Source organism: Limanda limanda, chromosome 3, assembly GCF_963576545.1.
Source record: "Limanda limanda chromosome 3, fLimLim1.1, whole genome shotgun sequence".
In the NCBI taxonomy this organism is placed as follows: Eukaryota; Metazoa; Chordata; class Actinopteri; order Pleuronectiformes; family Pleuronectidae; genus Limanda; species Limanda limanda.
The window spans coordinates 9,101,500-9,125,021 of NC_083638.1; the positions used below are offsets into that span (position 1 = coordinate 9,101,500).

Sequence of the window (23,522 nt, forward strand, 5' to 3'; positions counted from 1 at the left end):
AGATCTAACGTCTGATCTTTCCCTGTCACTGGGACACTTTTAGCATCCACTCTCACAACCTCACATTCGATTTCCTCCAAAGTAACACGTCTCCCAGTGTTTCTCACTCCTTTCTCCTTTCTAGCTGGACTGTTTCTGGTGGACTGAAAAATACAAAATGAAAATGCTTCTTTTAAAGAGAGTACATACAATAAACCTACTAACCTGCATGCACACTGCCAGGGCTGTGTGAGTCTTGTTAATCACTGTAGGAAAATCAATTGTCAAGTTTGATTATACATCTCTATATGTAACCGTCTCCTATGATTGCTCCTCTCCCCTTGCAATGTGCCTGTAATTTACACTTCTTTCTTTTCAAGGGGGAGACTTGATGGCCAAAAGCAAGTGATATATCTTTCTGCCCTGCTCCTAATAGAAGGACATGATTTAACATGAGCAGTATTAATGAGGAATGGGCTTCTGGGCATTGATTGTTCAAAGCAGATAAGAGCACTGTCGCTTAAGTTTTTTCTTAAACCTCGACATTTCATTTTTCTTTGCTTCTCCAGGTGGAGGCAGATCTTGGGTACCCAGGAGGCAAAGCTAAAATCATTCACAAGGAGTCTGATATCATCATGGCCTTTGCCATCAATAAGGTGAGTTGTGTTTGACTTGAAAATAATGGGAAACTCTTTATTCTTTCATCCTTTCTAAAGATTAATTTCCTGGGAAATTTACTGGAAACACCTCTGTAAATTGGAACGAAGTAAAGGTTAAAGAAAAAGTAACAAATTACATAATCACTTCCAGGAACTTCCATCTGAATATACAAATGCATATTAGGTATTTTGTAGGAAATCAAATGATAAATGATGACATTAAAGTCCACCTCTTATCTCTCTAATCTGTTCCCACCCTCCTTACCCCTCTCCTGTCCCAGGCTAACTCCAATGAGATTGTGTTGGCCTCCACTCATGATGTCCAGGAGGTGGACGTGTCCACTCTAGTGGCTGTCCAGCCTTTCACCTGGATAGGAGAGGACTTTGATAAGGAGTCCCGCAGGTCAGACTCAGGACATTTATGCTTTCAACTAACAATCATAAGAAAGGAAACTCTCTTAACCTCTGTATACATGACCTCTACGTGACAGGTTATGATCATGTTTTCTTCTGCAGCTCTGACGACGGTGACCATCGCTCCTCTCACACCAACATTTCCCAGGCCAGCTCGGTCCCGTTTGCCCCCCCACAGATGCAGGTCTCTGCATCTATGCCGTGGCTCGGCAGTGGACAGACCAGCATGGGAGCCAGTGTGGTACGAGCTCACTCACTGCAAACTGATAGATACAGTAGATATGCACAAACTCCCAGATATTGAACCTGGATGTAATGGGGATGCAGTTGTTAGTGACAGCCACCAGGGGGGAACTCAGCTCTGTATGCAGCAGAGTACCTGTGGTATGACCTCAGCTTTTAACTTCTTTACATTGTGGTCCACTATAGGTGCATCAGTTTTAAATCAACACCCATTAGTTCTGAATGTAAACTCTAAAGGGAGCCTCTGATTCAGGTTTAGAATGACATGAGACCACGTGGATTTCTATTTGCACTCTGGAACATTTTCTGAAGAAGTGTTTATTTTTAATTCTTATCATTGTTGAGCCAAACTGAGCCGCGACGACTAAACAGCTGTACTGCTGAGTCTATGGTGGCTGATACAGAGAGGAGGCGGGTTTTCCCTGGCAGAGATGGATGCACATACACACAGATAGCAGCAGCTCTCACAGGCGGCTACCCAAGGTACAGATTTGCGTCACACGTTCATGCAGCCAGGGTTCTTCATGTCCCAGCCGTGTTGATAAATGCTGAGCGTGATACACGATGGGAGTCATTCAGTTCAGAATGGAGGGAGGATTCTTAGACGAGCACTGAAAGATCTCAGACGTTTGATGCCTAGATCGATAGTCGGGGAATCATCACTCTACCTATACTGTCGTTGCAGTCTAGTGTAACTTTGCCTCCAGCTTTTGAGATCATTGGATAGGTTTGCAGACACACACTGGAAAAGGCTTAACTTTAATCTGCTGGTTCATGTTGAAATATGCTGAACTATAAACACTGTAACTAAGTGAAACGTCAAACTGAGGTCTGATCGGAAGTTTCAGTCAAAATCTGTTAAAGTTTTTTGACTGTTTACAGGTTAAGGTTTCACCCAACAACTGCAGCATTTCTGGATTTCATACTAAATTGTGTTTAATGTAAATGTTTTTATTGTGGTTTTCAGATTATGAAGAGGAATTTAAACAATGTAAAGAGGATGACGTCTCACCCCATATATCAGTATTGTAAGTGCCTTCATTGAAGCCTGTGAATCACCAGCGTACAACTGAGTTTTTATCTGAAGTTTCTTTATACATTTCTATTTATCTTCCTCTCATCTATGTTGTTCTTTTGTCTCCCTCTCTCTTGTATTCCCTATATCTGTGCGTGTGTGTGTTTTTGTGTGTCAGACATGACGGGTGCTCAGGATGGCAGTGTCAGAATGTTTGAATGGAACCGACCTCAGCAGCTTATCTGCTTCAGACAAGCCGGCAACGCCAGAGTCACCCGGCTCTATTTCAACTCCCAGGGCAATAAGGTAGATGCCCACTCACACACAACACACACACTTTTATTGACATGTTGTATTCCCTATCGCTTTAACCTAACAGTAACCCTCACAACTAAATGCTTAACCCAAACATAATTCTAACCATAAACCCAAGTCTTAACAGTCTTAAACAGCCCTTTGAAATCCCAGGATCAGCCCAAATGTCCTTTCCCAAAGTGTCCTCACTCCATAAGGTCTAATTATCAGATTGGTCTTCACAAGGATAGAACTACAAGCACACACACACACAAACTGTAATGTCTATGTTTAGTCTATTTGGTGTGATAGCTCTGATTGCTCTGTGTTATTCCTGCAGTGTGGAGTCGCGGATGGAGAAGGCTTCCTCAGTCTCTGGCAGGTCAACCAGACATCGTCCAATCCCAAACCCTACCTGGTGAGCTCACCTCCCAGCTCTGTGTTCACCAGCCCAACACACACACACACACACACACTTTCTCTCCTTCATTCTTGAAAGTGAATATGCCCTCTCATCCTGTTCCTTCCCATAGAGCTGGCAGTGCCACACTAAGACCTGCGGTGATTTCGCCTTCATCACGTCCTCCAGCCTCATCGCCACAGCCGGCCAGTCCAGCGATAACAGGTCTGTACTGGAGTTCACCACTGTTAGACACACACTAATCCTCTTTCTGTTAGCGTAGACTGACGAAATCTATCCTTGGTTAATTTGTCCACAGAAATGTTTGCCTGTGGGATACTCTGATTTCACCTAGCAATACCATGGTCCACGGTAAGACATCCCAAGTCCTTCAGTCAGTCCTGCTTTAATGATTTTCCCTCTGCAGTTGTTTGGTGATTCACTTTCACATTTCTCCCCACCCACCTCTTCAGCGTTCCCCTGCCATGAGAACGGGGCCACTGTGCTGCAGTACGCTCCCAAGCAGCAGCTGCTGATCACTGGAGGCAGGAAGGGCTTTGTGTGCGTGTTCGACATCCGCCAGAGGCAGCTGCTCCACACCTTCCAGGCCCATGACTCAGCCATCAAGGCCCTGGCACTGGATGCCTTCGAGGACTTCTTCGTCACCGGCTCCGCAGAGGGCAACATGAAGGTGACTCAGGCTCTGTCACTGACCTGACAGCCATACATTCACTTTTACTTAGATAGTGTACTGAGGATCAATGTCTTATTGGAGACAATTAACTTCTTGATAAGATCAGAAAAACACCTCTTGTATCCACATGTTTCTTTAGTATCAGCTTCAATGACATGTACAGATTAGGGCTTAAAATTGATGTTGGGCATATTTTTTAGGAACAAAATGTGAGTTTCCAAGGTGGAATGGAAGTGGATCTATTATAATGAATCAAAATTGCATTTAAAAATCAGCAATAAGTCTGGTAATTATAGTTGATTGGTTGATAAAATATCAGTAGACTACCAAAAAAAAAACACCAAGAAACTTTTTTTTGCTGGAAACGCTTCTAATCAGATTAAAGAAGCATCATGTATCATTTTAATTTGATGAACATGTGTCTCTAGTTAAATAAATACAGCCCCTTAAGACCCAAATGGTGATATTTATTTATCTTGTGTGTATAAGATATTAACTTTTTCATAATGATAAATATCTTGGGTGAACAAGTGGAGAGAATTCACCAAATCAAGTTTTAATTTCACTTTAGAATCTCATAGATTGGAATTCTTGCTGACTAATAAATAACCTACCCCTGTGGTGTTCAGTGCACAAGCAATTTATGATTTTACTTCGCAGATATTATGAGGTTCCCAATGCACATAATTATCTTGTTTGTATAAGATTAAAAAAAGAAATGATTATTTACACCACAGCATTCAAAATGAATTTGGGACTTGACAACTGTAATCAGGCTCTTCAAAGATAAAAAAGCAAGAACATTTTTAACATAGTTCTTGCTCTCTCTGCCTCCAGGTGTGGAAAATAGCCGGCCACGGGCTCATGCACTCTTTCAGCAGCGAGCACGCCAAGCAGTCCATCTTCCGCAACATCGGCGCCGGCGTGATGCAGGTGGAGACGCGGCCCGGCAATCGCATCTTCACCTGTGGAGCGGACGGCACCCTGAAGATGAGGGTCCTCCCCGACCGCTACAACATCCCCAGCAGCCTGGTGGACGTCCTGTAAAGCCCACTTCCACTTTCCATGGTCCAAAGAGAAAAAGGGACAGAAAGACAAAACACCAAAAGCTTATGTAACACTCACTAGGCATTAGTAGTAAAACGGATGGGGGACAACTTAGTCAAAAGACCACCACGCTTTTGGCATCTTTCCGAGTGTGCAGTGTTCACGGGTTTCCCGCCGATGTAAATCAAACCCAGGTTGACAAACGGAGCTGCAAATATTTTTTCCCCCCCAAAGGCTGAAAGCAAAAGTTACAAGCTGAAGTGATCATACTTGATTTTAAAGCTAGATTTATTGTAATTTTATCGAAGAATCTCGACTCTTAGAGTGTGTCCATAGGGAAGCTATGCATGTCCTGTTCTCGTGACGCGGTGCAATCACAGGTCTATTGATAGTGCTCTGTAAAAGTGCTCAAGCAAAAATTTTAAAAGTGTGTAACTGTTGTCATTTTGTGCCCACAGCTGAAATCTCTTAGCATCTACTGTAACCAGCACTGTGGTTTGTTATTAAGTCAGTGGTTTCCCAGTGTGAAGCGAGTTGTTGGAATCTGCATTTTGTTTCAATGGTTTTTACCCCCCTCTCTCCCTCCCTCCCTCCCTTTGCCCCAGCCTTTTTGCCCGGCTTCTCTCGGTCCTTATGAAAGAGTTGATGGTGCATCGCTCCTGTAGTGACACCCCACCCCTACCCAAACCCCCCCTACTGGCTGCCCATCACTCCCTCTGGCCTCTCCCGGCGTGGGCTCGGCCTGGCTCGGTCCTGGAGCGTGTGTTTCACTCTGCTGTGTCCGCCATCGTCACGCCTGCCCTCACCCGCCCTCACCTGCCCTCACCCGCCCTCACCTGCCCTCACCTGCCCTCACCCGCCCTCACCCGCCCTCACCTGCCCTCACCCGCCCTCACCCGCCCTCACCTGCCCTCCCCTGCCTGTTTGTGTGGCGAACGTCACTGCTAGAACATTCCTGTTTGGAAGATGATGTGTTTTACTCCTGTGACTGTGATTTTCAATGTTTCCATCTGTCCAAACCTGAAACACTCCCCCTCCTCCCCCACAGAGCAGAAACACAAAGGTTCACTTCTAGTTTGCACAAGATGATTCATTTTATTTTTTATCATTTAATTTATTTATATGTTTGTTTGTGTTTGTTTGTTTGTTTGTTTGGCCATTCCTCCGTCAAACTATTTAACTTATTGCCTTTTATTTTAGGAATGTAAGGGGTTTTACTGTATCTGACTGGGAGAAGTGCAACACAGTCGACTGTGTGTATAAGTGTGTGTGTTACCTCGCTAGTTGTTTTTACTGTTTCGTCCATAAGAACTAGATATTTGCACTCGAAATTCCGGACACACTAAAAGTTTATTTCCAATCAATAGGTTAATGAAGAAGAACCTGTTATATACAAATGAATGTCTGGCTTCATTTGGCCTAGTGGTAAAATGTTTGAAATAGTTTTAATATATAAATGATATAAATAAATATATATATATATAAATGATCTTAAACATATATATATATATAAATATAATCACAACAGCTTGTACAAACATTAAAGCATTTCTTTATTTTTTTTTCTGTTCGTATCATACCAGCTGGATAAGTTGTAACTTTTGTTAAGTGTATGTATGGTATTTATTAAAGAGATTTGTGTTTCTCTCCCTCTCTCTGCCCATTATGTGTACTGTATGTATCGTTTGTGTTTTACCAATGGTCCTACTGGTGTCCGAAGCATGTGTGTATGTATGTATGTTTGTATGTATGTGTGCGTGTGTGTACATGTAATGATGCAAAACAAGCCAGTATCATGGGTAAACACTTACTAGGGCACTTGAGCCTGAAGGTATGAGAGAGAACAGGTCATGGTCAGAGTTTTACCTTTGTAAAGTGAATAAATTCTTTTTATTTCATCAGGATGATTTGACACTTGTTTCCTTTTTAATTTTCTGCCGAGAGGAAGAGGGAAAAGGGCCGGGGGGGTGGTGGTGGTGACATGTTCATCTGTATAAAAATACATAAAAGATCACTGCCATGCAAATACACGAAATAAAGTAACAGCTAACAACACGGACGAGCACAAGTTAATTATAAGTTAAAATTGTATAAACAGTTTGAAACAAAATGATAAAAAAGAAGTTTCCCTCTGTTAGCTACTCCAAAATCCCACATGTACATTACAGATAGGATATAAATACAGCAGTATTTATTTGTTGACAGTGCCATAATGATTATTGATCAAACTGATTTCATTGAGTGAAACTGATTTTTAACAACAGGTGACAGGAGGACGGATGAGACTGATGTGAACGTTTCTCTTACAGAAACCTAAATATGAGCGGTTTCTAAAGACGGGTGAACACTTGGTTGTCGACAGGCTGACGTGCCGGTTGTCCGTCAGTTTTTCACTCATCCGAGATGAAGTGCACCACGTAGAGCCTGACGTAGCCCTGGTCCCACACGTACAGGTGTCTGTCCTTCGGGCTGTACGAGAGCATCGCCAGCACTCCGCCCGCAGGCCTCAGGTCAAAGGTCATGTTGACCGGCTTCCCCTTCAGCAGGTCAAACGCAAACGAGACCCTGGTGTCCTTGGTGTCGGTGACGTACAGGACCCCGCAGGCGATGAAGGCGTTGCCGGCCTTGGTGCGGGGGTAGGTGGTGTTTATGTAGGTGGTGACGGAAAAGGTCTTCTCGTCCAGCTGGCCCACCATGATGCTCTCGTCCGTGCTGGAGGCGAAGATCAGCCACAGGCCGTTCTCGTCCGCCGCCAGTTTGAAGTAGGTCTTGGAGTTGAGCAGCAGGTAGGCCAGGCTGTGGTGCAAAGCGTTGTCTATGGTGAGAGTGTGAAGCCTCTTGGTGTGAAGGTCAAATCTGTGAACCAGAAGGCAAGTTGGTAAACCAGGGATAGAGGGAAAGAATAGACACAATAGCAGAGCGTCTAACTCAGCACCACACTGTGTCTCAGTTTACCTGCCGATGCTGGAAGTACCAGCGATATGATAATAGAAGGATCCGTTGTGAACTGTGTGACCACAGCCCTGATAGAACTTCCTGACATCAACAAGGTCACTGGTGTCGCTCTGGAAGGAGGCGATGCTCTCGTACTCCTTCACCACGCGGCCTGGGCAAGAGCACGCAACTGGTTAAACACTCAGAGATCGTATACTCTGGTTTCCTGGGTTTGAAATACAATGACTCGTGGTTTTTCTCTCTGTTTTAATGCCCTTGGTCGTCAACCTACCTGAAAAGTGCTCTGCCACCCATATTCGCTCATCGTTCATCTGAGCCGTGTCTTTCATCCAGGTGCCGAAGGTGGTCTCCATCTTTGTCACGTTCCTGGGGTTGATCAGAGACTTGATCAGACACTCTGAGGGGAAACAGAACAACCGGCTCAGATGTTTATATCTCCACCCACACAGTATGTATCCATAGTAGCCAGATTTCTCTGGAAACACACCGTTCCTCTTGGTGGGTTCCTCCTGTCGTTTCCCAGCCTCCTTCACAGTCGAAGTTCCATCGTTTGGAATTGCGTGTAAAAGCCCTGTTGGAAACAATTTAATCTTGTGTTACTAAGTATTTATACATTGCAATTCGGTTTGGATCCAGGAAACGGTTTCACTTTTCTTTAACACTGTGAGGCATTTTTCAACTTTTTTGTCAATTTCTCAATAAATAATTCAGGGATCTTGATCATAAATGGGACTAATATCTATGAGTTTGTGGAATTTGGGGCAGAATCAAAACTGTTGGGTCTTGGCACTCCACTGTCGATGATAGAAAATTTCAATCTTCTATTTAAGATGATCAAAAGCTTCAAAAAGGTTTCAATATCATTTGTTCATTTGCCAAAAAAGGCCTCTCACCCAGGGTGTGAGCTGCCTGGAGGTGGGCTCTGTGATGCCTTGTCCTGGATGGCCCTTGAGGTCCAGGAGGTCCAGCAGGGCCCACGGGCCCAGGAGACCCTGGAGGACCAGCAGGACCAGGAGGACCTTAACAAAGGGAAGTGGACAACATCTAAACCATCTGACTACAAGCATAGATTCATCATGAGGATATCACAGTCGACAGAAGTCTACTTGCCCTCAATAATGACGTCATTGGACGGTTGTCCCTGCTCTCCAGTCGGACCAGACTCTCCTCGCTCTCCTTTCTCACCCGGCTCTCCTGTCTCACCTGGTGGGCCTGTGGAGGACATGTTGTAAAACAGCTCAGAGAGAGAGAGACAGTGCATTCACAACCTCAGCTCACTTTTCGCTGTCGTTATCAACATGAATGAATCCATTGACTTGCTGGGGTGAATCACTGCTATCGGCTGAGGAGGAGAACAGAGCGAGGTGGGAGAATAGAGGGAGATCCGGTTCATTCAGCTCAGGCCCAAAACCACAAAGATGCATAATATTAGTGGAGAATGTGAGAGAACAGCAGCAGTTTGGAGATTTCAACCATTCCAAAAATGTCCTCTCTCAGCAAAAGGACCGATCAGGAAACTGCGTGAATGTGTGGGTATGATTTGAAGTTATTATTTTATATTTTAACCCATGGCTCCTCTCAAACCTTTTACTGTTACTACCACATTGTACCAGTCGCTCTTCACTTTAAGTGGCCAACATCGCCTGAGGCATTTCAAAAAAAGGATGTCGAGTTAAAATAGAATAGAGCTTCACTTTTTGTTTACCTTTTTTCCCTCTTTTCCCATCAGCCCCGGGCTGTCCATTCAGTCCCGGGATGCCATCAGTGCCGTTGTGGCCTGGCAAACCGTCGGCACCGGGCAAACCTACAGAAACACAGAAAAGATCCTCACCAGGGGCTGAATGGAAAACATATTCGGCAGAGATGTGGGTCACTAAACCACAAAGGAGACAAACTGCCTTCATTAGATTTGGATCCAGTTCACTCACCAGGGGGTCCTGGGGGTCCTGCAAAAAGAAGTAATGAAGATGTCAGGAGAATGAAAAGGGATATTTTGGACATGAGTATAGTGCAAAGTTTATAGTATATTGGTGACACATACCGGCAATACAGACTCCTTTGGTGCTGTTGCAAATGTCGATCAACAATTTGATCTTAAGAGAAAGAGAAAACATTCAAACACTGTGACGCAGCAAATGTTTAACAAACACAGAGATCCTGGAGCAAACATGAACTTTTTGATCCAGGTAGTGCTCCACCATAAAAAGTGTATTTTCATTGTTGACTTTTTAATCCCTAACCATGAATCCTGTTTCATAAACTTCACCTACAAAGTAACTGATAATTGAAGATGTCACATACATCCTGTGAAGTGAAACTTACAATATGTTGTCTCTGAAATCCAGTGGAACTGAAGTACAAACAAATAATATTTGCTCTGCACAGTACAGAAGTACATTAACTACATCACTTTAAACTATAATTCTTAGAATTGTCTGATTCTTAATTACTGCTTAATTTTTAGCAGTTATTTAGGAAAATGCACCATGTGATCACAGTAAAAACTGAAACAATTGAGGCCCTAAAACTAACTTGGGCTCCTCTACAACACAGAGCCTTGAGATTATGTGTCACTGTAACGTCCCTTACTTCACTTTGTATTGTCTAACAGTGCAAACTAAGAAAAAAACATTCACGTGGAACCTTCAGGCTCTCTGATGGTCCCAGGACCACTACCCAGTTTAACCAGTAGGTGATTCTGCATCAGTCATCGCTGTACACAGTTCTTCCTACAGTATAGAAACAGTGGACCAGCAGGTTCCTCATCTCACCGGGACCATGGAGTAAGTCATCATCATCATCATGTCGTCCTGCACATGGGCCTTGTGGTAACTCTGGCTGTGTCGGTGCTTGTGCTTCAGCTCATTCTTCATCTTCTTCTCTGCCTCCTCTCCCACCTCCTGGCTGACCTCCTGGCTGACCTCCTGCGGATAGAGTGTAGGTTCCTCCTCCTGCCGAACCTCCTGCTGATGCTCCTTCTCCAGCTCCTTCTCCAGCTCCTTCTCCAGCTCCTCGCTCCTCTTGTTTCTGGAGTACTGGTACTGTGGAGGTTGTCCCGGGTTTGCCCGTAGCCCGGCCGCTCCCCTGGGCACCTCCTGGAGGAACTCCACCACCGAGCTCTGCTCCACCTGCACCAGCCTCGCCTCCGTCAGCTCCAGCCTGGCATCCTGCTGATTCTGCCGCACCAGCAGCACCAGCAGGCCCACAGAGTTCATCAGCGCCACAATGCAGGTCCCGTACAGAACCAGCCGCTGAGGCAGGGTCATGCTCGGTGTCGGGATCCACATGGTCACCTCTTCACCTCCTCTTTTCTGGGGGTCACCTGGCAGCCACTGCATTCACAGGGGAACACAAGTCCAGTCCAGCAGTGAATGTAAAAGCACAGATCTCAAACTACAGAGATGAAGCTTTATCACCTCGTGCCAACAAAACTCAAACCAAACCAGTTAAAGACGCACTAATCCAACAAGAAGGAGATCTTCAGATGAAAGTCAAGGTCCCGTCCAAATTATTTGAAAGCTCAAAATCGAGTCCAGTCAGCTGCGTTGTGTGAGCTCCACCCGGGTGGTCGATCTGAAGGCAGACTGGTACATACACTGCTTGTTGTGTTGTTCACCAAGTGGACGAAGGGCTTTTGTGTACGTGTGTGTGTGTGTGTGTGTGTGCGTGCATTCAGACCAGTAATGTAGGAGTGGGCATTACACAATCTTCCGAGCTTGTCTGGGAAGAAACCCCCGCCTGTTCAGTCACCTGATTTATATTCATCACAACCCATTCTACTGCACCGCCGTGGGCAGACGGCACACACACACAGACACACACACACTAACACACACACACACACACACACTTACAGACAAAACACTCAAATGCATACATTGCTCCTGACAGACCGACTGGCAGACGACGTTTATTTATATTCTAGGAGTCCAGTACTTATATTTTGTATGAATATTGTTACTACAAACCCAAATTTCGAGTGAAAAGAAAACCCATTCCATCAAAATCCATCACCGTCATTTTTTCGTTCCACTTCTTCATGCCCTCTCTTCTCCTTCCTCCATGTCGCCCCCTGATGCGTTGCTTTCTCCCTGAGTCACATCTTCACAGCTTCCATTCACCAACTGTAGCAACGACCCATTTCCATTGCTTTGAATCTGTCCAATCTGAGGCCAATCTGTGGTTAAACTGACAAAATGTCAGTACAAAATGTCAGTTTAAGATGAAACAGGATGGCAGTATTTGAAGCAGTCTTCACTGCGAAAGGCTGTAATTTACTTTTTGGACTTGTATGTGTAGCTGGTGGGTTTTCTGTAACTGCCCAAGTCAGTAAATTGGCCTGTCTGCTGACATGGTGAAGTGCTGGACTCATGGAGCTGACCCACATGCACTTGTTACAATGCTATGCCCCATATAACAAACACACACACACACACAGACTAAGAGGTTTGTGCTGTCATCCTTTTAAAACTTTGCATTGACTCCATTCATGGCAGACAGCCGAACCAAAACCTTAACCTCAAAGGGATAGTTCACCCAAAAATTAAAAATTCACTCATTATCTTCTCACCTCTATGCTGATGGAGGAGTGAATTGTTTGAGTCCAGAAAACACTGTTGGAGTTTCAGGGGTAAACAGCGTCTGTAACCCTCAACACTTCACCCACCCCTCCATCGGCATAGTGGTGAGTAGGTTATGAGTGAAGTTTCATATTTAAGTGAACTATCCCTTTAGAGTAGAGTGTAGTGGTTATTCAGTTCTTTTACTGAGAGCAGATGATGAAGGATCATTACTTTATGGCGAACTGGATGATCTTTCATATCTCCCCACAGGGGAAATCTCTCACAAGCCATCACTATGTTTCTCTGAGTGGTTTAATTTTGTGTTGGAGGCATATTATGGGTTTTTTCTTGTTGTTTTTATACGTTTGAAGAAGTGGTCGCCAGTTAATTCAATTGTATTGGATTTGGCTGCACCGCTGTTTACCCCTGAAACTCCAGAAGTGTTTTGTGGGGTGTTTCAATTTGGGGTGAACTATCCCTTTAACCAGATCACAACTCATGCACATCTTATCAACCTGACCTTAACCAGGACCTCAAAAATAAAGTTTTGCTTCATTAAAACCAGTCCGTGTTCCTCATGAGCTCTACTGGTCCTTACAGGTTCAGGTTCAGTGTTGTGCTGGAAAAAGATGTAACAAAAATTATGACACACACACACACACACACACACATTCCAGCTCTGGTCAAAAGAGCTCACGACCTGAATCTTTAACAGTAAATAATCTGCTTTCCTTCACCACTCTTACCTCTTCCTGCCTATATGTGTGTGTTTGTGTGTGTGTGTGTGTGTGCGTGTGTGTGTGTGTGTGTGTGTGTGTGTGTGTGTGTGTGTGTGTGTGTGTGTGCTCCTGCCTGAGGCTGTAGGTCACTGAGGGCTCTGACAGCTTGTATTGCTCCAGCAGATGTGTGCATGTGTACGTACTCACACTCCTATAGAGCTTGAGGTCGTTCCTTTGTTGCCTCTCACTCACTGAGCTCCGAGCGCTGCTGAGTGGGAACCAGGGAATTGACCCACAATAACGTCAAAAGGTGATTTCATATCTGGACACTTGAATGTTTGGAAAGCTGCAATCATTTCGACCCAATAAAATGAATCATGCTGTGGGAATATGTCAACACGTCCACATATTCGCCACCTCTCTTGCAGACCTCCCTCTGGTTGTGTTTCCTTCTCCCTGGGGCGCAGCTGCTTTGAAAGCGGCCTTATCTCTCGTGGGCTGAGGGGTCCGAGTCCGTCCTGCTGCTCCGGGCCAAGGACAGAAAGATGACCAGATGTGTCGTCCTACAAACGTAGTCCTCCCACCCACCTCCTCTGCCTGTGAGACAAAGTTCAGCTCTGCTTCTCATTGCACTGTTAGAATAAAGAATACAAAATCACTAAAGCCTTCAATTTGCCACGTTAAAGAAAACGAAAAGAAAAATAAATTCACTTATTGTAAAAATATATATATTTAACGTCACAAAATAATCTGAATTTGAATTCAACACAAAGAGAAATAGATATTCCTCGCGACATTCACAGATCTTTCCAGTTAAACTATGTAGGATGAGTACAAGAGAGCAGTGAACAAAGAGTGGAATTGAAGTCACAATATTTGCGACTTCATGTAATATATGTATTTGCCAATTGTCTGAATACACATCCACTCCCTAACACGTCATCCCTCTGTGTCTCTATCGTATGTCAACTGTTCATTTCCTGACTCACACACAAACACCCTGAAGATGCTTGTGGATTGTTCCCTGTTGTATAAACATGATAAAGTAAAAAAACAGAAGGTAACAGAGGAGTCACAGATTCCGCTCAGACTTCATACATGTCCTGACATTTATTGGCTTTCTGTTGCTCTTGTTTGTTCACTTTCTGAACAAATCCCTACACATGTGGTGGAGACAAAGATGTGGTTGACCACAACACAGAGGCCAGACACAAGGTTACATTAACTTCAGCTGTTGTGCAGAACATGGGGGGGGTTTCTGCGCTATCATGCAGAACAATCTGGGTCTAATAAGCCATCGCACAGGGCATCGTTCTCCAGGCAGCGCCTCAGCACACAGTCGGCTGTTTGAACCGTCTCACATTCTTGCGCTGGAGTGTGGGCGGTGAGTGAATTCACAGAGTTCTTTATACACAGCGAGCAAATGGAACAAAGGCCGGAACGAAGCCAGAGAGCGTGACGTTTGTCAGGAACGGGAAAATAAATGAAGCAATAAAAATGTATTTATTTAATTAAATTAAAGTTAAATTAAATACTCCAGTGTGGACATACAAATTATGCAGAAATAAAAGACAATACTTCATAAAAATATTCATCATCGACAAAACAACAATAGCTAATTACTCAAACGTTATATAATACTAACTAAATGTAAACACAAATACAATCAATATTGTTATTGTTATATATTTGAGACTGAATATATATTTGTGTTTAATTTATTCATATATATACATCACATTACAAGTTAATATATGTTACAAATGGAAATTACAATATTTGTTACTCGCAGGTTTCACAGTAGATACAAATGTAAACAAAGAAAGCAGAAAAACACAACAAAGGAACAAAAGAGCAACTAAATAAGCAAATAGATACTATATCAAATGAAAGAACACAATTGGAACATGGTGCTGTTAGTGGTTATAAGTCTGGACAGAAACCCAGAATATAATCTGTAAAATACCACTTCTAATTTGGAGTGGATTCCAACACCAATGCATTGTTTTGCGTGTTTTCTTTTTTTTTGCCAGTAAAATCTAAAATGAAATGACATATGTATAACTTTAAATCAAGGAAAATCTACACGCCAAAAAGAAAATCTAATGATATAACCACCTGGCCCTAGTATAGAGCTCAAGAGTCGTTGTTATAACAGTATATGGTTTTGTTTTCACAGCTTATGTCGCAGTAAACATCTTTAATATGGATCACAGCTCTGCTTCTCCATCTACTGGCAGTCTAATGGAGGAATCGGAGGGTAATTATAAATCTTGTCAATACTATGACAATTCAGAGGCCGAGGGAGCTAAAGAAGAGATCGTTACAGTATTTATCATTAAAAAAAACTATATTAAACTTTAAAAAATTCATCTTTATTATGTCTTTCTCCCTTTGGTAGAAAAAAACTGAAAGAAACCTCGTCTTAACCTGCGGACAGAAATTGAAAGTGTAATTTTGCCAGACTGATAACTGAACAATAACACAAACAATAACCCAGATTCCATCTCAGAGCCCAGGTGGCCGTCCTCAGCGTTTCATACCAGATCCTTTTGATGTTCAGAGGAGTGACGCTTGCTTCTCATCATCGAAACGTCAAATACACACATCGTGAAAACTGGTTCCAGCGGCGCATCACAACATACCCACGGAACAAAGTCCTGTTCGCTCAAGGGCGCTGGCACCGCTCCAGCCCCTCAAGGTCACAAGTGTAATGTTTACCTTTTCCCTGCAGTGTTGTGGCGTTTGCATTACCCTGACCTGGCGTGTAACCGGCTCCCACTGCTTATAAAGAGGAAGGCACTGTTGGGGCAGCTTTCATCACGTTTGTGCAGGCGTGTGCGGGTTGTTTTTAAAAAATTCAAGTCTTCCTATGGACCGGATCCCTGCTTGTGACCTGGCGATGACTCCTGTAGGTCTGGGGGCCGCACTGGGGGACCTGGTCTCCATGTCCCCAAACGCCACCGGGATGGGAACACCGGGGGTCTCGGTGGCCACCAGGACCCTGATCCTGCTGGTGTGTGTGCTGCTGGTCGCCTGGAGCCACACAGACAGGAGAACCGTGCCAGGTGGGTCCTCTACTGGTGTTCGAGCTTCAACACTTCACAGTTTCTTTACTTGTGCCCGTGCTGAAGCGTATTTACTGTCATTCAATACAACAGGTCCAGCTTTCTGTCTGGGTCTGGGGCCACTTCTCTCATACGTGAGATTCATGTGGACGGGGATAGGCACAGCCAGCAACTACTACAACAAGAAGTACGGAGACATTGTCAGAGTCTGGATCGATGGAGAGGAGACACTCATCCTCAGCAGGTTTGTCCTTAGTGCTTTGTCTAGGTATATTTCTCATGCTAATTCACAATCTGTGAGTGATTCATTGTTTTTTATTTTCACTACAAGGGCATCAGCCATTCACCACGTGCTGAAGAACGGACATTACACGTCTCGTTTTGGGAGCAAGCGGGGACTGAGCTGCCTCGGCATGTATGAGAGAGGCATCATCTTCAACAACAACGTGTCAATGTGGAAAGAGATACGCACCCATTTCAGCAGAGGTAACGTTCTAACACCTTCAGACACATTCACAGGTCCGAGGTATTCAGGATCTGAATATTAAAGACCAGGAACCGTGTTTCTGTGTCAGCTCTGACAGGTCCAGGTCTGCAGAAGACGGTGGAGGTCAGCGTCTCCTCCACACAGACTCACCTGGATGACCTGGACAGTTTGGACCATGTGGACGTCCTCAGCTTGCTGCGCTGCACCGTGGTCGACATCTCCAACAGACTCTTCCTGGATGTGCCTGTGAATGGTGAGCAGGCAGGGATGGTTCATTCTGAAGATGCTGCAAACACACGGGACTGAGGCAGCTTTAGTTCATCAGTTCGGCTCAGTTAAGATGAAGGTGATTTATGCTCCTTCTGTGTTGTGACCTCTGCAGAGAAAGAGCTGCTGGTGAAGATTCTGAAGTATTTTGACACATGGCAAACCGTGTTAATCAAACCAGACGTGTACTTCAAGTTGGACTGGATCCACCAGAGGCACAAGGCGGCAGTGTGAGTCCACGTTCTCACTTAAATTATTCATACCATCACACTTCTCCAGTTGTTTGTAAGTTATTTTTCTCTCCAGCTAAATGTTATATGTCTGTTATCTCACAGCAAGGAGCTGCATGATGCCATAGGCGACCTGGTGGAGCAGAAGAGGAGAGAGGTGGAGCAGGCAGATAAACTGGACAACATCAACTTCACCACAGGCCTCATCTTTGCACAGGTCAGTCTGAGAATCTCATCTCTGCCATTTCTTTGGTTAAATCTACGAAGTCCTGATTCCTTCTTTAAGCCCTTCCAGCCCAACGTCTGTTCACATCCACGTGTTTTCAGAACCATGGCGAGCTGTCTGCGGAGAACGTGGTGCAGTGCGTGCTGGAGATGGTGATCGCGGCGCCAGACACCCTGTCCGTCAGCCTCTTCTTCATGCTGCTGCTGCTCAAGCAGAATCCAGATGTGGAGCTGCAGCTGCTGCGAGAGATTGATACTGTAGTAGGTGAGGAGCTTTAAAGACACAGATACTGAAAACATACATGCAGATTTAAGAATTGTGGAGCCAAACAAAAATCCCATATCCTTGTTTTTTTGGTAGTTTCTCCTCACTCTTATTAAGGGGTTAAGGACAGAGGGTGTCGGACTTAGTTAAACCATATTCACAAATTCTGATCTGTGAATATGGGCTATAAGATAGATTGATATCTTCTCCCTGTCTGGCTCTAGGTGAGAGGCAGCTGCAGAAAGGCGACCTGCAGAAGCTGCAGGTGCTGGAGAGCTTCATCAACGAGTGCCTGCGCTTCCACCCGGTGGTGGACTTCACAATGCGCCGAGCCCTGTCCGATGACGTCATCGATGGCTACAGGGTCCCGAGGGGCACGAACATCATCCTCAACACGGGACACATGCACCGTACTGAGTTCTTCTGCAAACCTGATGAATTCCGCCTGAGCAACTTTGAGAAAAATGTAAGTCGAAGTTTCTTTTTTTAATTATATTAGAGGTGAATAAATTTACTTTTATACTGAGAGTCTATTTTAATAGCTAGTGTTAGGTGGGCATGGTCTGGTGAAGGGGTTATGTCATATTTTCCCATGCACCAGTAAGGATTCAGTCTCATTTGAATCAGAATTTGACAACAGTTATCTTTCAATGTGGCTACTGTCAATGAAATCTAATGAAATGACACCTACACAGTCGTAATGAAGCAGATAAGCTGAGACGTTCAGCCTTGTAATAATTAATACATATATTGAGTCATGAATACTTGTGTTACAGACTTATACTTGTTGTAAAGTTTTCATGGTTTCTCATCTGTCCTCTCTCTCTCCCCCTGTCCTCCTCCAGGCTCCTCGACGTTACTTCCAGCCGTTCGGTTCAGGCCCTCGCTCCTGCGTTGGCAAACACATCGCCATGGTGATGATCAAATCCATCCTGGTGACATTGCTCTCCCAGTACTCTGTGTGCCCCCATAAGGGCCTGACCCTGGCCTGCCTCCCACAGACCAACAACCTGTCCCAGCAGCCTGTGGAGCATGAGCCCGAGGCCCCACAGCTCAGCATGAGTTTCTTACCCAGACAGAGAGGAAGCTGGCAAACACTCCCAGACTCTGACCTTTAGCGCCCCCTGCACATTCACACATGTACTGTACATATATACATGATCTACAAGGCTTCATCTAGGTTATTGACTGTACAAAGCTAACTTTTGTAATTTAATAAGTGTTAAACTTGTATTGTTACTGGAACTAATATGCCTAATGTGAAAAGTTTAGATTAATACTGGATTAAATGTAAATTACTGTGCCAATATTAGGTATCGTTTTCTCATTTTTATACATACAGTACGAGTACGTAATCACGTGTAAATAATTGCTGCATTTTCCAAGTAGGAAACTGACACGTTTAAAAATCACCAACGCCAACAGACATCCTCAATTATTTTATTTTAAATGTTTATTGTTTAAAATGTTTATCATTTTTTATTCCTTCTTCATTTTAGATACATAAATATTGCAAGTACTTTTGTGGAGTTTTAGCTAGAGTTCCTTAGAGCAGAAGTCTTCAACAGGGGGTCCGCGAGCCCTAGGGGGTCCGTGGAGGTACTGCAGGGGGGTCGTGAAATCTTTGATTAATTAGACAATTTCTTAATTTTTTATAATTTTTTTTTTTTTTTCCACAAATTTAAATGTCTTTAAATACACATTAACATGCATCCAACATATTTTGAGGCTGATTTGACCCTCTGCCTGACAACCTCCATCCGTCCAAGATTAGATCAGTTGTGTGCTACCCATCAGGGTCCGACATCTCACTAATGTGGGAGTATGTGTGCCTTCCACAGATGGCTTGAGGATTCACTGTCTCTTCCACATGAATGTTTAAAATAAAAACATGAATCTGTGAATTACTTTAATAGCTCAGTGTTGTATGCAAGACCACCCTGTACCTTGCACATGTTTAAATTAAAAACAGGAATATATGAACCCGTGATATATTTGAATAGCTAGTATTGAATGCACAATAACAGGGTATCTATGTTTAAACATGGCACTAGGCCCAGTTTAATATAAAACACAATTTTATACAATATATATATTAGGGGGTCCCTGCTCCATCTCTCCACCAGTTTGGGGTCCTTGGCCTGAAAAACGTTGAAGACCCCTGCCTTAGAGTTTTTTGTTTGAAAGTTTCTATATGATTAAACTGTCTTTTCATGATTGGAGGACAGTAGTTTCTTAAGTTATGTAGAAAGCAGAACAAACACCAACATGAAAAATCACAGACAAATATGAAGAAGAATAAAATTATACACTATATATTTGATGGAGAGAGTGGGGAAAAAATCAAGAAATGTGGCCAGGAGAGGGCGCTACAACCCATAACATGAGAGGTCTCATCATCGGCATCACCTTAGTAAACCCACCAATCGTTTTACATTCAATTGCTCTGCCTGAGGGCAAACAGGGTTTTCATCTCACTCTCAGATGCTTCACTTTGTTTTGCTTCCACTTCAGCACTGGGGCCCTTCAGAGGTCGACGGTTAAAAACCACAGGAGCTCCGTGCAAACATGTTTGTTTGAGAAACAGACACAGAGATTCCCGGGAAAGGACGAAAAATATTGAGGCAGAAAAAGGGTTTTCAGTTGTGCGCTGCAGTTTCTCCAGAAATGTCAGACGTCAGCTTTCAATCAGCGATGCAAGAAAGCGAAATGTCTTAAATAAACAGGCTCCATTTCCCCGACTAAGTGCTAGGTGGGCGAATCAACGATGGCAAATCAATGAGCATTTCACCGGCTCAGCAACAAGTCTACCCCGTGTGTGTGAGTGTGTGTGTGTGTGTCTGTGTGTGTGTGTGTGTGTATGTGTGTGTGTGTGTGTGTGTGCGTGTGTGTGTGTGTGTGTGTCTGTGTGTGTGTGTGTGTGTTGGTGCTTGTTTTTCAATAGTTATGAGGGCAAATCTTGGTTCAATACAATCATTGCAAGGACATTTTGTTTCTCACAAATTCAAAGGCTTGTTTGAGGATTAAGATTTGGTTTTAGAGTTAGGGTTCAGGTTTGGTTAGGCTCAGGATTAGTGTTTAAATTAGGTTACGGTAAGGGTAAGGGTAAGGGTAAGGGTAAGGGTAAGGTTAGGGTTAGGGTTAGGGTTATGGTTCAAGTTAGGATAAGGATTGGGATGGTTTAGGGTTAGAATTAGGCCCTTAGCTGTGATGGTTAAGGTTAGGTAAATGGACTTGGGAATGTATTATGTCAAAAGTGTCCTCACAACTAAAGCAAGTGGGTTTGTTTGTGTATACAATATTCAAATGTTATCAGGTGAGTAGCATTTTGTTTGTGTGTGTTTGTACTTGTACAGATCCCTTTGTAAGGACCATTTAGAACCTACAACCTACTTAGTGAGAATATTTTGGGACTTTTTGGCCTGTTCTCACTTTATTTCTTTTAAAGGGTTAGGGTTAGGGTTATGAATTGGTTTTAGGGCTAAGAGTACAAACGTGTGTGTGTGTGTGTGTGTGTGTGTGTGTGTGTGTGTGTGTGTGTGTGTGTGTGTGTGTGTGTGTGTCTCAGGCTGTTCTCTCTTTGCGTGTGTCCCTGGATACAGCTGATGAATCATCATATTCACATTAACCTCGTTCCTCAGTCGTCCATCCAGACTGAGATCTTCTCACATACACCACAGTCTGCAGTGACCACTTAAAGCACTTTATCAGAGGGATCCAGTGAATTTACCAGGGAAGCATTCTTCTTCTTCTTCTTCTTCTTCTTCTTCTTCTTCTTCATTTGGAAACTCATGTGTGTAAAGCTTCAAGCCACAAATGAGTCAAGAGACAATTAAGTAACTTAGAATGGATGAAAATAGAACATGTCCAGTAAATGACTCCTTGTTGATCTTCTCTCAATTTGTTTCTTCCACGACCACAAACTTCTGTGTTTTCCTGCTAATAAAGTTGAGTCAGTCCTGAGCCGAGGTCAACAAAGGGCTGAACTGACGGTTGTTGTCAGGTCACAAACATGTATTAACAGTGTGTATTATAACACTTGATATGAACCACAGTAGCTTCAGGGTGAAGGAGGCTTTAATTATCTCTTCCTTACATAAGGGGCCCCATACTGTCAATCACCATCAATTTCTATCTGTGTCACACTGGGATCCATCCATCCATCCATCCATCCAAACTGGGGACATGACAGGTCCCCAGAAGGCTGCAGTATAAGCTGCCCTCCTCCATGTTAACAGACAGGACACGGACCAATCACGGGACCTTTGGCTGGTGACGTTTGTACACTGGGATATTTACCTTCATCTCTGTATAGTTGGATGCAGTAGAGACTTGATGTCCATCTTTAAACAGTCTATGGTTTCATCTGTTTGGTCTACATCAAAGTTTCATGGCAAACTGATCATTAGCTGGAGATGTTGACGATGTGATAATTTGCTTTTGGACCAAGTTAGTGGAGCGATCGACCATCATCCCTGCAGCCTCGAGGAGGATGAGAGGAAAAAAAGTGCTTACAAAGCTCAAAAGTTTTCCTGTGTGTCTTCACAGTTTATAAAAGCATCAGAAAGTTGTGGAGAGTTCCAGTGGACAGAAGACATACCGAGCCAATGAGATTCCTCTGGCTCCAAACTGTGGGACGTCAGGCATCTGTGAAATAGATCTGCGGTAATGTTCGCTTCAAGTCTACTGGTCGACTGGTGGTGGTGGTGTGTGTGTGTGTGTGTGTGTGTGTGTGTGTGTGTGTGTGTGTGTGTGTCAGTCAAGGAAATATTTTGAACGGGGAATTGAATAGTACTTGTGGTTTCAAGCTGTGTCGGCCTTCCCTGCCTTTGAGACAGAGATTGCCCACATGTCAGTTGCATCATGCCCCGTGCCATTAAACAAGTTTTAAGGTTTTAAGGTGTTGGCATATTACAAATCCCCATGACAGAGAAATTCATTTTCCTCCGACCAGCAGAGCAGCTTTTGTCAGGTATTAAATCGTGAACAGCTCGCCTTGCAGAATGTCTCAGTCTGCTCTCGCTGCTTCTTCATATGTGGGTTCTGTCTCATGATGTATACTTTCCGTCTCATTCCATTTGTTTCCATCGCTCCGTGACTGATTCAAGGAGGCTGGACGCCAGACGGACGGCTTTTAAAATAACTCCCACGTAAGAGCCTCGCAGCGAAAACTTTGGACCGTCCTGCCACGTGCTCTGATTGACTGATTGATTACACACACACACACACACACACACACACACACACACACACACACATTCAAATGCCAGTGGCCATATTGTCTCTCCGTTTCACTCCCCTGCTGGATTATTGCTTCATTAAAAGAGATCCTTGGTTGCCATGGATACCTACCAGAAAGGATAAACTGAGGATGTACTCATCTCTCTACGTTGTCTGTACATTTTCTACTTGAACTGAGATGACACTTATATTCCCACAATGCAGTGAGACATTTGCTTGTCTCACAGTGTCTTTGTATGAACATCAGATTTCAGTGTTCTGATATTTCAATGAAGACAGTAGAAAATATTTGTCCCGTCTCCTCAGGACCAGAATGGATCTCTGTCATCAGGCCGGTGCGTCTGAAGAGTCAGACGCTAGAAGATCTCTGTCAGGACACAGGCACCGGATCAAAGATCGTCCCTCACCTCATGCTGTTTTCATCTGGTCCGCTTTGCAGAGTCAGCTCATTTGTTTCTCATTGAACTTCAGAGGAGAGCGGGGGGTGAACATCACCACAGGAAGCTCCTCTTCTTCTTGTTCTTCTTCATCGTCTTTCTCCAATTTGTCATCATCCTCTCCCGCTTAATCTTTGCTTCATCTTTGTCGTCTTCTTCGTCTTCTTCTTTATTGTTTTCTTTTCGTCGTTTTCTTTTCGCTGTCTTTTTTTTATCTTCTTTTTAGTTTTCTTCCTTTTTTTCGTCTTCTTTTTCGTTTTCCTCTTCTTTTCGGTGTCTTCTTTTTCGTTGCCTTCTTCGTTTTCTTCAACTTTCTTTGGC

General features: G+C 43.8%; 3 protein-coding genes across 3 annotated transcripts in view; 2 read left to right on the forward strand and 1 right to left on the reverse strand.

Annotated features, from left to right (window-relative positions):
* dmxl2 (Dmx-like 2) overlaps window positions 1-5,560 on the forward strand; it is a 35,109-nt gene extending 29,549 nt beyond the window's left edge. Inside the window, exons 45-54 of the mRNA XM_061068723.1 lie at window positions 549-635; window positions 920-1,041; window positions 1,155-1,293; window positions 2,263-2,323; window positions 2,489-2,616; window positions 2,945-3,022; window positions 3,138-3,229; window positions 3,324-3,376; window positions 3,478-3,695; window positions 4,536-5,560. Of these exons, the coding sequence (XP_060924706.1) occupies window positions 549-635; window positions 920-1,041; window positions 1,155-1,293; window positions 2,263-2,323; window positions 2,489-2,616; window positions 2,945-3,022; window positions 3,138-3,229; window positions 3,324-3,376; window positions 3,478-3,695; window positions 4,536-4,745 (1,188 nt within the window). The 3' untranslated portion in view covers window positions 4,746-5,560. The remainder of the gene's footprint in view (window positions 1-548; window positions 636-919; window positions 1,042-1,154; window positions 1,294-2,262; window positions 2,324-2,488; window positions 2,617-2,944; window positions 3,023-3,137; window positions 3,230-3,323; window positions 3,377-3,477; window positions 3,696-4,535) is intronic.
* Window positions 5,561-7,135: 1,575 nt separating this feature from the next.
* On the reverse strand, window positions 7,136-11,038 carry gldn (gliomedin). The gene is made up of 10 exons (XM_061068891.1): window positions 10,472-11,038; window positions 9,742-9,793; window positions 9,629-9,646; window positions 9,406-9,504; window positions 8,811-8,912; window positions 8,594-8,719; window positions 8,188-8,271; window positions 7,972-8,097; window positions 7,701-7,851; window positions 7,136-7,601 (listed from the first exon to the last, which is right to left on the reverse strand). Exons 1-10 carry the CDS (start codon window positions 11,036-11,038, stop codon window positions 7,136-7,138), a joined length of 1,791 nt encoding a protein of 596 aa, XP_060924874.1.
* A 4,815-nt stretch (window positions 11,039-15,853) lies between these two features.
* Window positions 15,854-18,641, forward strand: LOC132998629 (aromatase). Its single transcript, XM_061068357.1, has 9 exons — window positions 15,854-16,049; window positions 16,143-16,293; window positions 16,381-16,535; window positions 16,625-16,789; window positions 16,919-17,033; window positions 17,139-17,250; window positions 17,361-17,523; window positions 17,748-17,989; window positions 18,369-18,641. Exons 1-9 carry the CDS (start codon window positions 15,854-15,856, stop codon window positions 18,639-18,641), a joined length of 1,572 nt encoding a protein of 523 aa, XP_060924340.1.
* Window positions 18,642-23,522: the final 4,881 nt, after the last annotated feature.